The sequence below is a fragment of the Phycodurus eques genome, chromosome 9 (assembly GCF_024500275.1).
Source record: "Phycodurus eques isolate BA_2022a chromosome 9, UOR_Pequ_1.1, whole genome shotgun sequence".
NCBI lineage: Eukaryota > Metazoa > Chordata > Actinopteri > Syngnathiformes > Syngnathidae > Phycodurus > Phycodurus eques.
Window position 1 is genome coordinate 9,744,738 of NC_084533.1, and position 15,190 is coordinate 9,759,927.

The window sequence follows — 15,190 nt, forward strand, 5'->3', positions numbered from 1 at the left end:
TTCCACTTGTTAGCAGAAGGTACAATTAACCTTTGTATCCATCAGTATACTTTATATACTTTTTTATGACTTTTTTCTGTCATGTTGTGTAAGATTTTCTAATGTAACTGTACTGGTCTTTGACTTGGCACAATAAAGGTTAGGAAACACTGCTCTAATAGACGCCGTTCCCCAAATAAAACGAATAAATTCCTCCATCAAATACACCTCCATTTGTCCGTCAAAAAAATCAGGTGGTAAGTACAATTACATCAGTTCGTAGACCTTAAAGAGTTAACTGCTTTGACCATCTGACCTCTGTTGCAACCCAAACCAGCAGCACCCAAGCACATAAACCTCCTGCCTAAAAGACACCTGATGTTGATTTTTAGACAAACAAATATACATTTTTGTCCTTTGAAAAAAGCAATTACTGACAAACATTTTCAGACCTTCATCACATTTTAGGCTTGCAGACGAAAGGTTCACTGTGTGGACGTGCATGTAAAGCTGTTCAAAGCTGCCAGCAGCTGTCAGCCCAGGATAGAACAAGGTGGCTGTTTGGCAGCCCATTATTTTCATGGCAGCCTCTCTAGGCAGCATACTACGTCCCCTCTGCTGGTCGCTGCCGCATTGTTAACTTTCATGTCAGGTGTGGGAAGTAGCTGAACCCAAGAGCAGGCGGAGGCTGATGTAAAATGATGAACAGTTTATTGAGCAAAGGTTATGGAAGTGGTCCTGGATGTGTTGACAGGTGGCGGCATGGACAGGTGGCAGGCAGTGGACAGAACAGGGGGCTGGCAGGAATGACGTGGGTCAGGAACACTGGGAACGAGGAGACAGGAACAAGGGAACGAGCAGTTGAGTAGCTTACATGAGTACGGTGGCCCGTGGTACCGCTAGGAGAGGGTGCAATACTTTGGCGAGGATTTCCGGGAACAGGCAGGCTTAAATGTAGGTGGTGATGATGGTTGATTGGAGACAGGTGCGTGTCTTGAGGAGAAGCTAAAACAGAGAGGGGAGGGGAGAGAGAGGACGAGAGGGCGCAAAGCGCCATCCAGGCTCCAAAACGGTACTGCAGGGCAGTACATGACATTCAGTACATGACATTCCCCCTGCCTTATAATGGCCCTGATTTTTACCATTTGCTAATATGACAGCTTGGCTCATCAACATGGAGCTGTATGCAAATGAAGCCGTTGACTACTCTATTTTCAACCGTTCTAGTTGTGGTAATTAGCGCTTGCTGTCAAATGTCTCATCATCCTGCTGTTTCTGTAGACCTTTAAACAGGTCACCCAGCCCTGCACCGACCCACCACCTCTTTAGGCACCGATCGATGAACTGCATCAGATTTTGAAATAGAAAGCGAAAGAAACACCCTCGTGTGCATGAAGCGTGAACCCTATCATGGACGCCTGGGGGTCGATAGCGCCACCTGTTCAATAACAAACGTGCTGAATCTGGCTGAGCGTTATAAATACTTCTCAGCTCCAAACCTGCTAGAAGACTAATATCATGCCCATGGAGTGTTCATCAACAGTCCTCAACGCAACACTCAAATACAAACAACAAACGTGCCGCTCTCACTCACAAGATGTCTCTTATCTCCTCTCTACGTGTTGCACTTTCCTGAAGAGCTTTTCAACTCCCTGTCTTCCAGTTGACTTCCCCAGAGATGAGCATACAATAACACGTCCTTTGGCTCTGTTCGATAGGTCGGGTCATATGTCCAGTGGAGATCTGGCAGACAAAACGCTCTGGGATTATCCTGTCTTTTCAGTTGCCGCTAATCTGCTGTTGATCACGGGTTGTGAGGAATATTGAATATTAAAGGTGTCTTAGATAGGCTCCAGCTCAGCAGGCATGGTCACTAAATCAGGAAAATGAACAACTCAGCCTAAGAAATATGTCTTTTTCCACAGTATTTATTTATACAGTGTGCCAAAATATCTCAACAATGAAATACTGGCTGCTTTGTTTAAACTAAAACCAAAATGTCTACTTGCTGAATTGAAAGACAGCAGAATCTCGAGACATTCAGCTACACTGGCAGACCGTTGCAGTATTCATATCTTTAAATTCTCCCACAAACGTCCGTCCTGTTTATTCTTAAGTGTCTTTTCTGTGGCAATATCTGTGGTCAAGGAAACAAACTAGGTATTGTAGGTCTGAATTAATAGCCCCCTCAGCTGAATGTTGCCATGTCAAATTGTTTATTCAATACATTTTTATTTCTTTCAAATAACCCAGAAACGTTGCTCCCATCCTATTTATTCTCAGTTTTAATTTCTATGGCAACCTGTCTAAGTAGCTCTCTGCTAACAGATGCCACATTGTTTAGTCATTGTAAACTTTGCTCCTTTGCTCTCTCTTAAGATATTTGTGGCAGCCCGTCTAGCACAAAACAAGTTAGCCCTAAATTAATTCCACTCTACTAGTTGTTGCCACGTTGAGTAATTCATTCAATGCAATTCTTTTTTTTTTCAATTACCCACAAATTGTGCTGCCTTTCTGTTTATTGTTTTAATTTCTGTATCTCTATATCTCTTTCTTTCTATGGCAACCCGTCTAGGGAGCAGACTATTTATGCCTGAATTAAATGCACCCTCGGCGAGTGGTTGGCACATTGTTAACTCAATGCAAACTTTGCTCTCTTCTTGGTGACTCCCTCAAGATTTCGCTGGCATCCTGTCTAGGCAGCAAACTATCCTAGCCTGAAAACATTGCAAACCCTGCTTGTTTGTTGTTTTATCTACTTTGCAATATAATTTATTTTTTGTATATATTTAGTTCAAAATACTTTCACAAACTTTGCTCTCTTCCTGTTTACCCTCTGTTGCATTACTATGGCAAACCATCTTGGCAGAAAACTCGATTGAGTGTGCCTTGGCTAGTTGGAGCCAAATCTTTAAAGATATTATGCTTTAAGCCTTTGCAACAACAAAACATAACTACAGCGAAAGGAGGCCCATCATTCTTCTGAAAGGTCATAACCTCACTTTTGATGATGATGATGATGATGGTGGTGATGGTGGTGGTGGAGACACCATCCGTTCATCTGTCACCTATTTGCTCTTTGCATGGGAGCTTTTTTTCCTTGTCTGGGGTATAATTTAAAGCATTGTGATTACACCCCAGGAAATGACACACATTTGCACAGGTATTTTTTTTCTCTCCTTTTTTTTACCATCAGACAGTTCTCAGGTGTTCCCTCGGGTGCTTGACATTCTTGAAAATATTGGCATTTTAATGTTTTGCTTGCAACGTTTGAAAATAGCTTGAATTCGAACAGTTGACCACTCGTCACTGTGCCCAAGGGCGGAGCCAGGGGTGGGAGTCGGCCACCCTGATGGCCACCCTCTCTCGTGTGTCAGCGAATGTTGTTTCCTTTCTTAATACCCACAAGGAAGAATGGAGAAAATTCCATTCTCACCCCCCCACCCCTGTAGACGATTGCTTTTCAAGGGGGAAAGTTAGATCAGTACCCCCACCCCAACCCCAACTCCCCGCCGTCAAAGATTGTATTTCGAGGGGCATCGCAAAAAACGTTGGCAATCCCACTGAAACTATTTTGGCTCTGCCACTGATTGTACCGTTTTCCTGTTGACGTGTACGCAGGCGTGTTGCAAGCCGAGGCCTTGAAGGAAGAGAACGACTCATTGCGCTGTCAGCTAGACGCCTATCGGAATGAGGTGGAGCTGCTCAAGCAGGAGCAGGGCAAGAACCAGCCAATCAGGAGCGAGGAGGACAGCACACACACTCAGCAGCTCAGCTTCCTGCAGCAGGCGCTGCAAGGCATGCAGAAGGTAAGACATGCGCACACACACACATTATTAAGAAGCTAACAATCACGAGAGATGCAGCCTATCCCAGCTGACTGTAGGTGAGAGGCAGGTTACAAGCTGGACTGGTCACTAGACAAACATACTGTACATATAAACTAGGATTGACACGGTCAGGATTTTTGGGGCCGATCAGCGACTTTAAAAAAAAACGATCACCGATCCGATCACAAGATGGAGCAATGTGTCTATTTAAATGACTTGTTCATTTACTGCATATACTTGTGTACTTAATTGCTCAAAAAATTATATTTACAATAAATAATGTATCTTTGTTCATCTATTTATGCCAGTGAGGCATAGTGACAAATGAATGGTCTTCTATTAGATGGCAGGAAGTACGTACAGAATCAGAATCATCTTTCAATCATCATTTTGCCAAGTATGTCCACAAAACACACAAGGAATTTGTCTCTGGTCGTTGGAGCCACTCTAGTATTACAACAGACAGAGAATACTTTTGAGACAAAAAGACATTGAGAAAACCACTCAGCAATAAAAGGATGCTAGTAATCTGGTAATACCGGTACATGTTTGTTTGTGTTTGTTTTGTTTTTTTACAATTGTGAAAAAAGATGCGTAGTCCTCTAGCAATTAGAGCGGTTTGAATGACTAATATAGCAATAGTCCGGTGCAATGACCATTGTGCAAAGGGCGCCGAGACTTCAAGGAATGTATGCAGTTTAAAGTGATTAGTACTGCGATAATCTGGGACAATGTGTAACCCCAATTCCAATGAAGTTGGGACGTTGTGTTAAACATAAATAAAAACAGAATACAATGATTTGCAAATCATGTTCAACCTATATTTAATTGAATACACTCAAAAGACAAGATATTTAATATTCAAACTGATAAACTTTATTGTTTTTAGCAAATAATCATTAACTGATTCTCTTTCATGTTGAGTTTGACAGTAAACTTCTACTGGGAGTGCCAATCAACAGCTTGAAGCCTAATTTTGTTGAAGAATTGTTCACTATCTGCCAAACTGCTGCTTTTTATCAAGTGAGTTGAGTAGAGTTGACTGCCACCAGACAACGCTCATATCTTGAATACTGGCTTGCAAGTCAGAGCAAAAAATCAGCCTAACGAAGGATCGTATCTCAAAAAAACTCGTCACTCGTATCTTCTGGAACAGGCTCGCTTGTCTTTATTGATTTTTTAACTCATGATGGTAGCAGCAGAATGAATTCTGAAGTCCATAAAACCATTCTGTCTGGCAGTTTACAGAAAAATCCATCCAAACTAATTGGGAGACGCTTCTTCATGCAACAAGACAATGACCCAAAACATACTACCAACAGAAAAAAGGATTTCATCAGGGGTAAAATGTGGATGGTCTTAGACTGGCCAAGTCAATTCCCGGACCTTAACTCAATAGAGCATGCATTGTAACTCCTGAAGAGGAGACTGAAGGGAGAAACCCCCAGAAACGAACAAGCAGTCAAGGCCTGGAAAAGCATTTCAAATGAAGAATGCAACAGTCTGATGTCAATGGGTTACAGGCTTGATGCAGTTATTGCAAGTAAGGGTTATGCCATAAGTGTTATTCACTTTAAGTTAATTTAATCATGTCTGTTCCAATACTTTTGCTCACTTGAAAAGTGGGTAGCTTCAAACAAAGGGTGCTCTGTCCTGAGTTGTTTAACACATTTACATATAAATATCATGAAATAAAAGCTAAAATTCTGAACTTTTGTCTTATAGTCATCTTTTGATCTGAAACCCAAATGTCTTCAGTGTACAACAAAAACAAAGGAATTCACCTTACTGTTCCAAGACTTTTGGAGGGGACTGTATGTGCCCTGCGATTGGCTGTCAACTTGTCCAGGACCTCGCCTCTGGAATAGGCTCCAGCTCACCTGCGACCCTAATGAGGAGAAGTTCTATTCTCTCGAGAATATTGATAGATGGACAGTTATCTTCACACGTTTTATCTTTGCAAGAAGAGTCTCGGTGAACACTCCTGTGTTGGTGTCACCACAAAAATAAAGACATACTGAAAAGCACATCTTAAATGCTCACTGAGTCTCATTTTCGTGGGTATTTATTTTGGTTACCCAATTTCCTTCTTTTAAAAAGATGGTAAAGATAATAACTAATGCACACCATAGATGACATAATTACTGCTGCTTGGGTGAGATTTTTATATTTTTTTCAAGCCACATTGTCTTGTTTGGTAGAATGAAACCTTCAAAACAACATTCCCACTAATACTGTAAAGCCCTGAACCTACTTTTGAAAGTCTGTTTTTCATCTATCTCCCATCACAGGCCTCGCTCTCTCACGCTGTGTTAATGCTTCAAGAGCGGACGCTCCATTCATGTCCTGCTGTTCATGTCCGCTTGCAGAGTAAATTACCTTTTATATTGGGCAGGTGAATGGATTAATGAATTGGAAGACAGTAAATTGGGCTCCCTCGCTGGGGCGTCCACGCATCGCCCATCTGCATCTTGCTCATGGTCCTCCTGGTGAATTAACGAGCATGCAAAAGCTCATGCAAAGACCCCATCACCACCTTTTCCGTGTCTCAAGAAAAGTCGTCTCACCACGGGAAGCCCTCCTTTTTCCTATGATTAGAATATCTGTTAGCAATCAAGACTCCTGTTGCTTTTCTGTCGTCACATTTTGCTTCACTTTAGTTTCAAACATCAAATACCAATCAAACAAACGATGCACGCCACAACGCACAATAAGCGTTGTTTTTCTTCTTCTCATCGCAGCAACTCCTGAAGATGCGGGAGGACCTGAAGCAGCGGGAGTGCGAGTTGGAGAAGAGTCAGGAGGACAAGCAGCAGCTCAAGCATCAAGTCCATACCCTGAAGGAAGGACTGCAAAACCTGCAGAAGACTCAGGTACCACACAAACACACACACACGGTCCACATTCAAAACAAAACAAAATGTCCCTTTCACAACAACTATATTTGCAATTAGGCGTAACTATTGCCATAAAACCTTTAATAACTTTACAGGCATAGATTTAAGTCGACTTTTGACACGATTAACTGTCATACAGATATGAACAGAAGTTACCCGGTCAAATATTAACTAACTTAATTAATATTGTGCATTTTTGCACCCATTTCTTTCCCCAATTGAAAACAGTTCCCAGGTATTTTAAAAGCAAATCACATGACGTACTTTTGTCAAAATACCCCAAGTATTATTTAGATCACATATTTCACACCCCTATTCTTGCCTCAGTGAAATAAACCCATTTGTCGGGACCATATCGAGCTCATGCAAGTGAGCTCATGCCTTCGCAAGCTGTAAAAATACCAATTGTCAGACATTGTCTCTTCGCTTGAGATTTGCCATAGCTATTCAGCAAAGCAAAAACCATACACATGCTGCGACGACTCTCAATAATTTCTGCTAAGAACCTAGGCTAAACTCCTCCCTGGCATACAGATTTTATTCTCTGTCGTGATGTATCACTTCAATATGCAGTGGTACCTTACTCTATGTAAATTAGCCACACTTTTGTGTAACAATGGGGTGAAAGTGCAGAGTTTTTGAGTTGGTCAATTTATTTATTTTTTTTTCTTTGAGTTGCAAGCTAAATTTTGCGTTAAGAGGTAGCGAGCTTCAGATACACCACTGCTCAAGTGAAAACATCGGCTTAACACTGTACTTACTTTGTTGTGTAGTATCACACTGGATCAGTGGGCAGGCAATCCAAAGACTTACGACTTAACTATTTGTAAACAAACAAAGTCAATTCACAATAAGACCCCTTTAAGGCATATTTTCCTCGAAAACATCAAATTTGTAAATAAAAGGACACCGTGAGCTCCTTTGGCGTCACAAGAGCCTAGCTGAATTTGAATAAACTCATACAAGTGCCATCAGACATCCCCAACATATTTTTCTTATGGCTTCATTTTCAGTGCCGCACAACCGAAACAAGCACAACCAGAGTCCTGATTTGCCGCTTGACTGTTCTAATGTTCTTGTTTCGCTCCTGAAGAGCTCCATGTGCTTTTTTTATTTTTAGAGACGCTCTATTATGGACCATCATTTTCCTGCACTTTGCTACCAAATGAGCCGATTCATTTGCCTACATCGCATCCTCTCACATCTGCGGACCATAGCTCGCGTAACCAGCCAGGTTCCACATTGAAAATGATAGCTATGGGGCGCTTTGAAATCATTTGTGGCCTTATTAAACTGTTTTTTAGCTGGAAAGGGCTGCCAAGGACATTCTATTTTCATAGCAGAATTTATGGACCAAGGAAACCCAATTACATCGTACGGATCGAGTAGGGATCTTTATCAAGGATTTTTATGTTTGGGTATTTTTTATACAAATTACAAGTTAATGAAACTGAGAGCTTATGTTAACATGGGATTATTAGCACAATTTTCATTTTTTAATGTTTACAGAAAATATAACAAATTCAACAGAATCCAATTGCCTCGATTCACCCTTTGCGGCTTACTATGACCTGGATGACTGAGAATATGCACAGACATAAAGGGAAAAGAAAACACAATTTTTACTGAGCATATTGGGATTCTTTATTATTATTTTGACAGGAAGGTAAAAATGACCTCAGTAATTAAGCTGTTAGGATGTTGATTTTTGTTGTTTTTTTATTACATTAAACGTTTTATATTGGATTAAAAAGTACCTTTGAAAGATTATTACCGACCAAGTTGCAGCCATACATAAAGAGTAATCAATAAAGGAAAAAGAAATAATATTAAAAGCAGTCAATTTTCAAAACGTGTCTGTCAGTCCAACGTGCGGGAGAAGAGTAACGGGGGCTTCAGAAAATAAAATAATGATGAAAACAATTATTTCAGTGTTAAGCTAACGTCTGCTAATTAGCGTAACTATAGTTACAATAAATGGCTATGCTAAATTGCTTTTGGTAGAAAATTTTAGTGTAGTATTTGTTTTTTAACAATTTACTTTCACTCCCTCAGAATAGAGTTACCACACCACAAATATTCTTCAGTAAAACTTAATTTAAAACTCATTGCAAAGCTTTTGTGAAATTAGCTTATATTGAGCTTGTTTGGTACTAGGCTTGTCAGGATGGGATTCCCAGAGTAACTCACAAAAAATATTACTAAGATTTTACAAAATGTACTATTACTACTGTAGCTCGTATCCATCCATCCATCCATTTTCTGTACCACTTATCCTCACTAGGGTCGCGGGCGTGCTGGAGCCCATCCCAGCTATCTTCGGATGAGAGACAGGGCACACCCTGAACTGTTCGCCAGCCAATCGCAGGGCACATATAAACAAACAACCATTTGCACTCATATTCACACTTACGGACAATTTAGAGTCTTCAATCAACCGTTTTTGGGATGTGGGAGGAAACCGGAGTACCCGGGGAAAACCTACGCAGGCACGGGGAGAACATGCAGACTCCACACAGGCAGGGCCGGGATTTGAAACCCATTCCTCAGAACTCTGAGGCAGATCTGCTAACCAGTTTTTCACTGTGCCGCCTGTAGCTAGTAGTGTGCTAGTTAATTATATTTGTAAATTTGGTACATAGCTAACTAATTTGTTAGCTTGTTAATTGGTTTCTCGGAAAGGAGAGCCACAGTCGCCAATCTGCTTTTCAGGCGTTTATTGAACACCGGGAGAACAGTAAAAAAAATTAAATAAAACAGTAAGCAAACTACTGAGGAGCTGTTGTCGGCCACAACTAATGCCATGAAACTCACACCTCAGACACAACTGGGTCACTTTAAGAAACATGAAACTATTTATTACGTTCGCTAGCCCGTGAGCTTACTAGCTAGCGAGCTAAGGAGCTCAACAGCTCGGTCTGGCTCGCTCGATTGTAGCGACATCGTTTAAAACAGAGGTCACTAACTGGCAAACCGCGGTCCGCAACCGGTCCTAGAAGCAGTCCCATATGGACCCACAATATAGCCAAAAAAAGACATGTTATGATTCAAAACATACGGGGATCTTATCTATTTTAAGCGGCGCAACATTACAGGCTTTACGGTAGTGATGAACAGTACTCACCAATCACATGCGCGTTCAGCCACACCCTTCAACCAATCAAATCTGTATATCAAACCGTAATCACTGACTCTGCGCAACCCAGACAGAGACGAGGAGAAACGTTGCAGGGGAGAGAGAGAGTGAGAGACTTAGCATTGAAGTTGAGTAAAAGACAGAGAAAGATGAGAAAATTATACATAAAGGAAGAGAACTTTTGGAACAAACGGAGCTTGAAATGGAACGGTCAGAGTCATTTTTGTTTGGACTCCTCAGTGGGAAGTTCCCATTGGGAGCACTTATTAAAAGTGCATGTATTTGAAACGCCATTATGAAACAAAAAACAAGTTTTGAACAAACATAACCTCTAAAACGGTTCAGTTGTTAAGAGTTGTTGAATTAAAATATGTGAAATTGTCTGACACAGTAAGTTGCAGGGACTCAGTTGTTCCAGGGTTGGGACTGTTTCCATGACATGTTGAACCCAGGACTCACAGTCTCAAGTGAAGAATTATAAATATATATATATATATATATATATATATATATACACCGATGGCATTGGTTACAGGCACGTATCTAAGCTTCTGAATATTCCACTGAGCACGGTTGGGGCCATAATAAGTAAGTGGAAAGCCAATCATACCACCATAAATTTGCCTCGCTCAGCTGCTACTCGCAAGATTTCTGACAGAAGAGTGCAAAGAATAATCAGAAGAGTTGTCCAAGAGCTAAGGACCACCTCAAAAAGACCTGGAATTTGCAGGTACTGTTGTCACAAGGAAAGCAGTGAGTAATGCACTCCGCTGCCACGGCCTGTATGCACGCTCACCACGCAAGCCTCCTGCCTGACAATAAAGCATGTCAAAGCTCGTTTAAGTTTGCTGAACAACATTTGGACAAGCCAGTTAAATACTGGGAGGATTATGTCTGGTCTGATGGGAGCAAAATTGAACTCTTTGGATGCCATAATGCACACCACGAGAAATGGCACTGCACATCACCCTAAAAACACCATACCGACAGTGAAGTTCAGAGGTGGGCACATGATGTGTGGGGCTGCTTTTCAGCAAATGGTACTGGTAAACTTGACATTATTGAAGGAAGGATGAATGGGCAAATGTACAGAGACATTCTTGAGAAAAATCTGCTGCCATCTACGAGGATGATGAAAATGAAACGACGGTGGACATTTCAGCAGGATAACGAAATGTCCACCGTCAACCAATTGAGAGTTTCCAAAACATACTGCCAAGGAAACTCTCAATTGGTTTCAAAGGAAAAAAATAAAGCTGCTTGAATGAACCAGCCAATCACCTGACTTGAATCCAATCAAAAAATCTGTGGAAAGAAATGAAACTCAAGGTCCATAAAAAAAGCCCACGGAACCTTCAAGATTTGAAGACTGCTTGTGTGGAGGAATGGGCCAAAATCACACCAGAGCAATGCATGCGACTAGTTTCTCCATACCGGAGGCGTCTTGAACCTGTCATTGCAAACAAAGGCTTTTGTACAAATAAATACCAATTGATGTGTTCAATACTTTTTCCCTCTGTCATTTCACATTATTACATATAACTTAATTTCTGATCTTATTTGTTCTACTTTCTTTGTATGTATGGATTACTTGGGTTATTCCCAACCTCTGGTGAAACTTTCATGTCATTAGCACCTTTGGAAATATATTTAGTGAGAAAAATGGTGATGTGTTAAATACTTATTTCAGCCGCTGTATGTTCTTACTATATCGTGGGTTTTTACTTATTTTGGGTGGGCCTGGAATATATCCTCCACAATGAACGGTGATTCATAGTACGTCAAACATATGATAAAATAGCATTAAGATGATCATTAACTAATGGACTCCTAGTGCCTTCTTCATTGTCATCATTATTCATCCGTTCATCCCAGGATCAACATTGTTACTCAAGTGTCCGCCCTTGAAACGTATTTCCCATCCAAAGGGCCTGATATCGATCAGCAGCGGCCTGCATCGTTGCGAGAGGATGACGCTCAATATTTTTTCCATCGACTCGTGTTACAGGTACTGCCGGGTCATATTCTCAATGTTGCCCCCGCTAATGCGTGTGAGAGGAATGGCCATCGTTAAAAGCGAGCCCAAGGATTGATATTATTACAATCCATGTTTGGAGCCATATGTCCACTTAGAGGTGGATTGGTGTAGGTCTCCATTCAAAACCCAGTATACGCTAGGAAATATGCTAATTAAATTCCAACGCAGGGGCACACATGAATCCAGAGAGGCACCTTCATTAATGGGAGACAGAAAAATCAATTTCTGGGTGTGCGTTTCCCTCAAGATTAGCCGCAGTTGTTGAGTGATTTTTCACTCTGACAAGATCTTTTCCAAACATTGACTGACCGACCCCCACTCCCTCGATATTCCGACTAGCTACTCGCTAGTTAGTTAGCTAGCTAGTTAGTTAGCTTGCTAATTAATAATTATAATGATTCATTTGATTTATAGGTGCCTTTCAGAGCACTCAAGGTTACCGTAGAAACATAGTTAATAAAAAATAAGAAACCATAAAAATAACAAAACATAAAACATCAAATACAATGGCAAATAATATAGGAAATGTTAAAATGAATAGACAGTCTGGAAAAGGTGTGTCTTGAGATTGGTTTTAAGAGGGTTAATGAGTCTGTGTTTCCGTGGTCAGGTGGAAGTGAGTTCCAAAGACGGGGCGCTGAGTGGCCAAAGGCTCTATACCAATGGTGGACAGACGGGCAAGAAGGGACGGATGGAGGGCGAAGATTTTAGAGAGCAGGAGTGTATGGTAACGTGAAGGAGGTCAGCAATATATTGTAGGGCGACTTGGAGTTTGTGTTGTCGCAGGGCTGGAGTGATCTGGTGAGTGGAGGGGGTCCTTGTGATCATATTTTATAGGGGCGGCAGAGTTCATAAGAAGCTGTAGTTTTTGCATTTGTGGGGGAGACCATACAAAAGAAAGTTGCAGTAATCCAGGCGGAAAGTGGCGAGGCTATGAACAAGGACAGAAGCAGTTTGGAGGTTGTGATGGATGAACGGAGACAATTGATATTTCGTAAAAGTCAAAGTATGTGGACCGGGTGATGTGTGTTTGGAGTGTGCTGTCCAGGATAACACCCAGACTCTGGACCTGAGGGGTGGAGGAAACAGAGGAATTATCAAGTGTTATGGAAAACCTGTCCATTTTGGTTAGTGTATGATTTCGGTTTTATCATTGTTGAATTGTAAAAAGTCAGGTGAGAACCAGTGTTTGAGTTCAGAGAAGCATGGAGGAAGGAGGAAGAGTGGTGGTGGGTTTGGTGGAGAGGTAGAGCTGGGTGTCATCCGCATAACACTGACAGTGTAAGTTGAATTTACAGAAAATATTGTCAAGAGGTAGGATGTCTCTGATAAAGAGGAGGGGGCCCAAGACAGCGCCTAAGGGACACTGGAAGAAACGGGTGGGATTTGAATGATTTCATCTGGACAAACTGGGTGCGGGTACAAGTAATTACTGAACCACTGTGTGTGTGTGTGTGTGTGTGTGTGTGTGTGTGTGTGTGTGTGTGTGTGTGTAATGCCGGTGTGGTGGGGTCTATTCAAGATGATGGGGTGAGAAATGGTATCAAAAGCTGCAGTCAGATCAAGGAGGATGAGCATGGTGAGTAAGCCAGAGTCAGCTGCCAGGAGGAGGTTGTTGGTGATCTTGATGAGTGCTATTTCGGTGCTATGGAGGGGGCAGAAACCAGACTGGAATTGTTCATAGAGATTATTGGAAGTGAGGTGGGAGTGGAACTGGGAAGCAATGTTTTTTTTTTGAGAGAAACAGGAGGTTGGAGATGGGACAAAGCTTATTGAAATTTGTGAACGAGAGGAACCCGATAAGGAAATTTAAATCAATGTAATAATTCTTGGATTCCCCCATTAAATAATGAATGAATTTTGATGACAAAATACAGTCTTGTTTCCATGATGTCTATTAACACCAACAACAGTCCATCCCAAAATTCACCAAGATATTGAACAAATAACTTCATTACATACTACCTACAAATAACTTATTTGTTTAAACCCTACTTATCAAACTAAAATAAAACATCCAAAAAACAGCAGGGACCTACTTTATGTATAGTGAGAACATGGGGGGGGGGGGGACATGGTGGGCACGGTGGTCGACTTGTTAGAGCATCTGCCTCACAGTTCTGAGGACTGTGTGGAGTTTGCATGTTCTCCCCGTTCCTGCGTGGGTTTTCTCTGGGCACTCCGGTTTCCTCCGACATCCCAAAAACATGCATGGTAGGTTAATTGAAGTCTCTAAATTGCCCTTAGGTGTGAATGTGAGTGCGAATGGTTGTTTGTTTATGTGTGCCCTGCGATTGGCTGGCAACCAGTTCAGGGTGTACCCCGTCTCCTGCCCAATGACTGCTGGGATAGGCTCCAGCACTCCCGCGACCTTTGTGCGGATAAGCGGCTCAGAAAATGGATGGATGGATGGATGGATGGATGGACGGAAATGCAGCTCTAACTGGAGTGCCTGTCGAGTGCCTCATGTGTGTTTCTTATTGTGTTACAGATGGAACGATCCAAACAAGATGACAGAGGCGGCGAGGAAGCTGATAATCAAACCAATGCAAGTGACAACGTTCTTTGTTTCACTTCCACGGTGTGACATGTCATTCCCATCCGTTCAGCATTAGTCACCCAATAAAGTCACACATGTGTATGTGCGTGTATGTGTGTGTGTGTGTGTGTGTGTGTGGGTGGGGGGGGGGGCGTCAAGACACCACTCGGCAGTGTTCGTGAGATGCACATTATTATGTAGGATACCAAACACAAACATTATTCCTTCATCATTTTTCTCTTGTTTTGCCACCTGTCACAGCTCCCCAACAAACAGTTGGATCATTTTTCTTTCAAGTATACTTCAGTTTGTGTGCGTGCACGCGTGTGATCGTGTCGCTCCAGGCGAAATACCCTCCTTTGCCTCATTCCCTCCAATCTTCCCTCCACGTATGATGTGTTTCCTCTACTTATCCACATACCGATTGTTTCTCTTTGTCATCTGCTTCAATTTGTTTTGCTCCACACCTGCTTGCTGCTTATTTACCTTCTCAGCTAATACGATCTTGGATGAGACATATTGTGCATTTATTTCACAATTTAAAACCATTTCCAGGCATCTCAATAATAAGCCTGTGACACAGGTCAGAATAGCCCAATGATCAGGAATTACAGTACACGTTACTTAAGGGGTGGGCAAGGTATGGCTCGCGGGTCACATACGGCCCACTACATTCCTTTTCACATTATCAAGAGACTTGTAATGTTTGTTGCATTGCATTTTTCCCTTAAATTGGTTGCTTAAAATGTTTTTATTTATTTATATTCATTT

General features: G+C 41.7%; 1 protein-coding gene across 4 annotated transcripts in view; it reads left to right on the top strand.

Annotated features, from left to right (window-relative positions):
* Nucleotides 1–15,190, top strand: part of enox2 (ecto-NOX disulfide-thiol exchanger 2) — a 261,786-nt gene that overhangs the window by 228,676 nt on the left and 17,920 nt on the right. For all 4 annotated transcript variants that reach the window (XM_061685288.1, XM_061685290.1, XM_061685289.1 and 1 more), the window contains 3 exons: nt 3,601–3,788; nt 6,551–6,682; nt 14,372–14,428. In XM_061685288.1, coding sequence (XP_061541272.1) covers nt 3,601–3,788; nt 6,551–6,682; nt 14,372–14,428 — 377 coding nt within the window. The remainder of the gene's footprint in view (nt 1–3,600; nt 3,789–6,550; nt 6,683–14,371; nt 14,429–15,190) is intronic.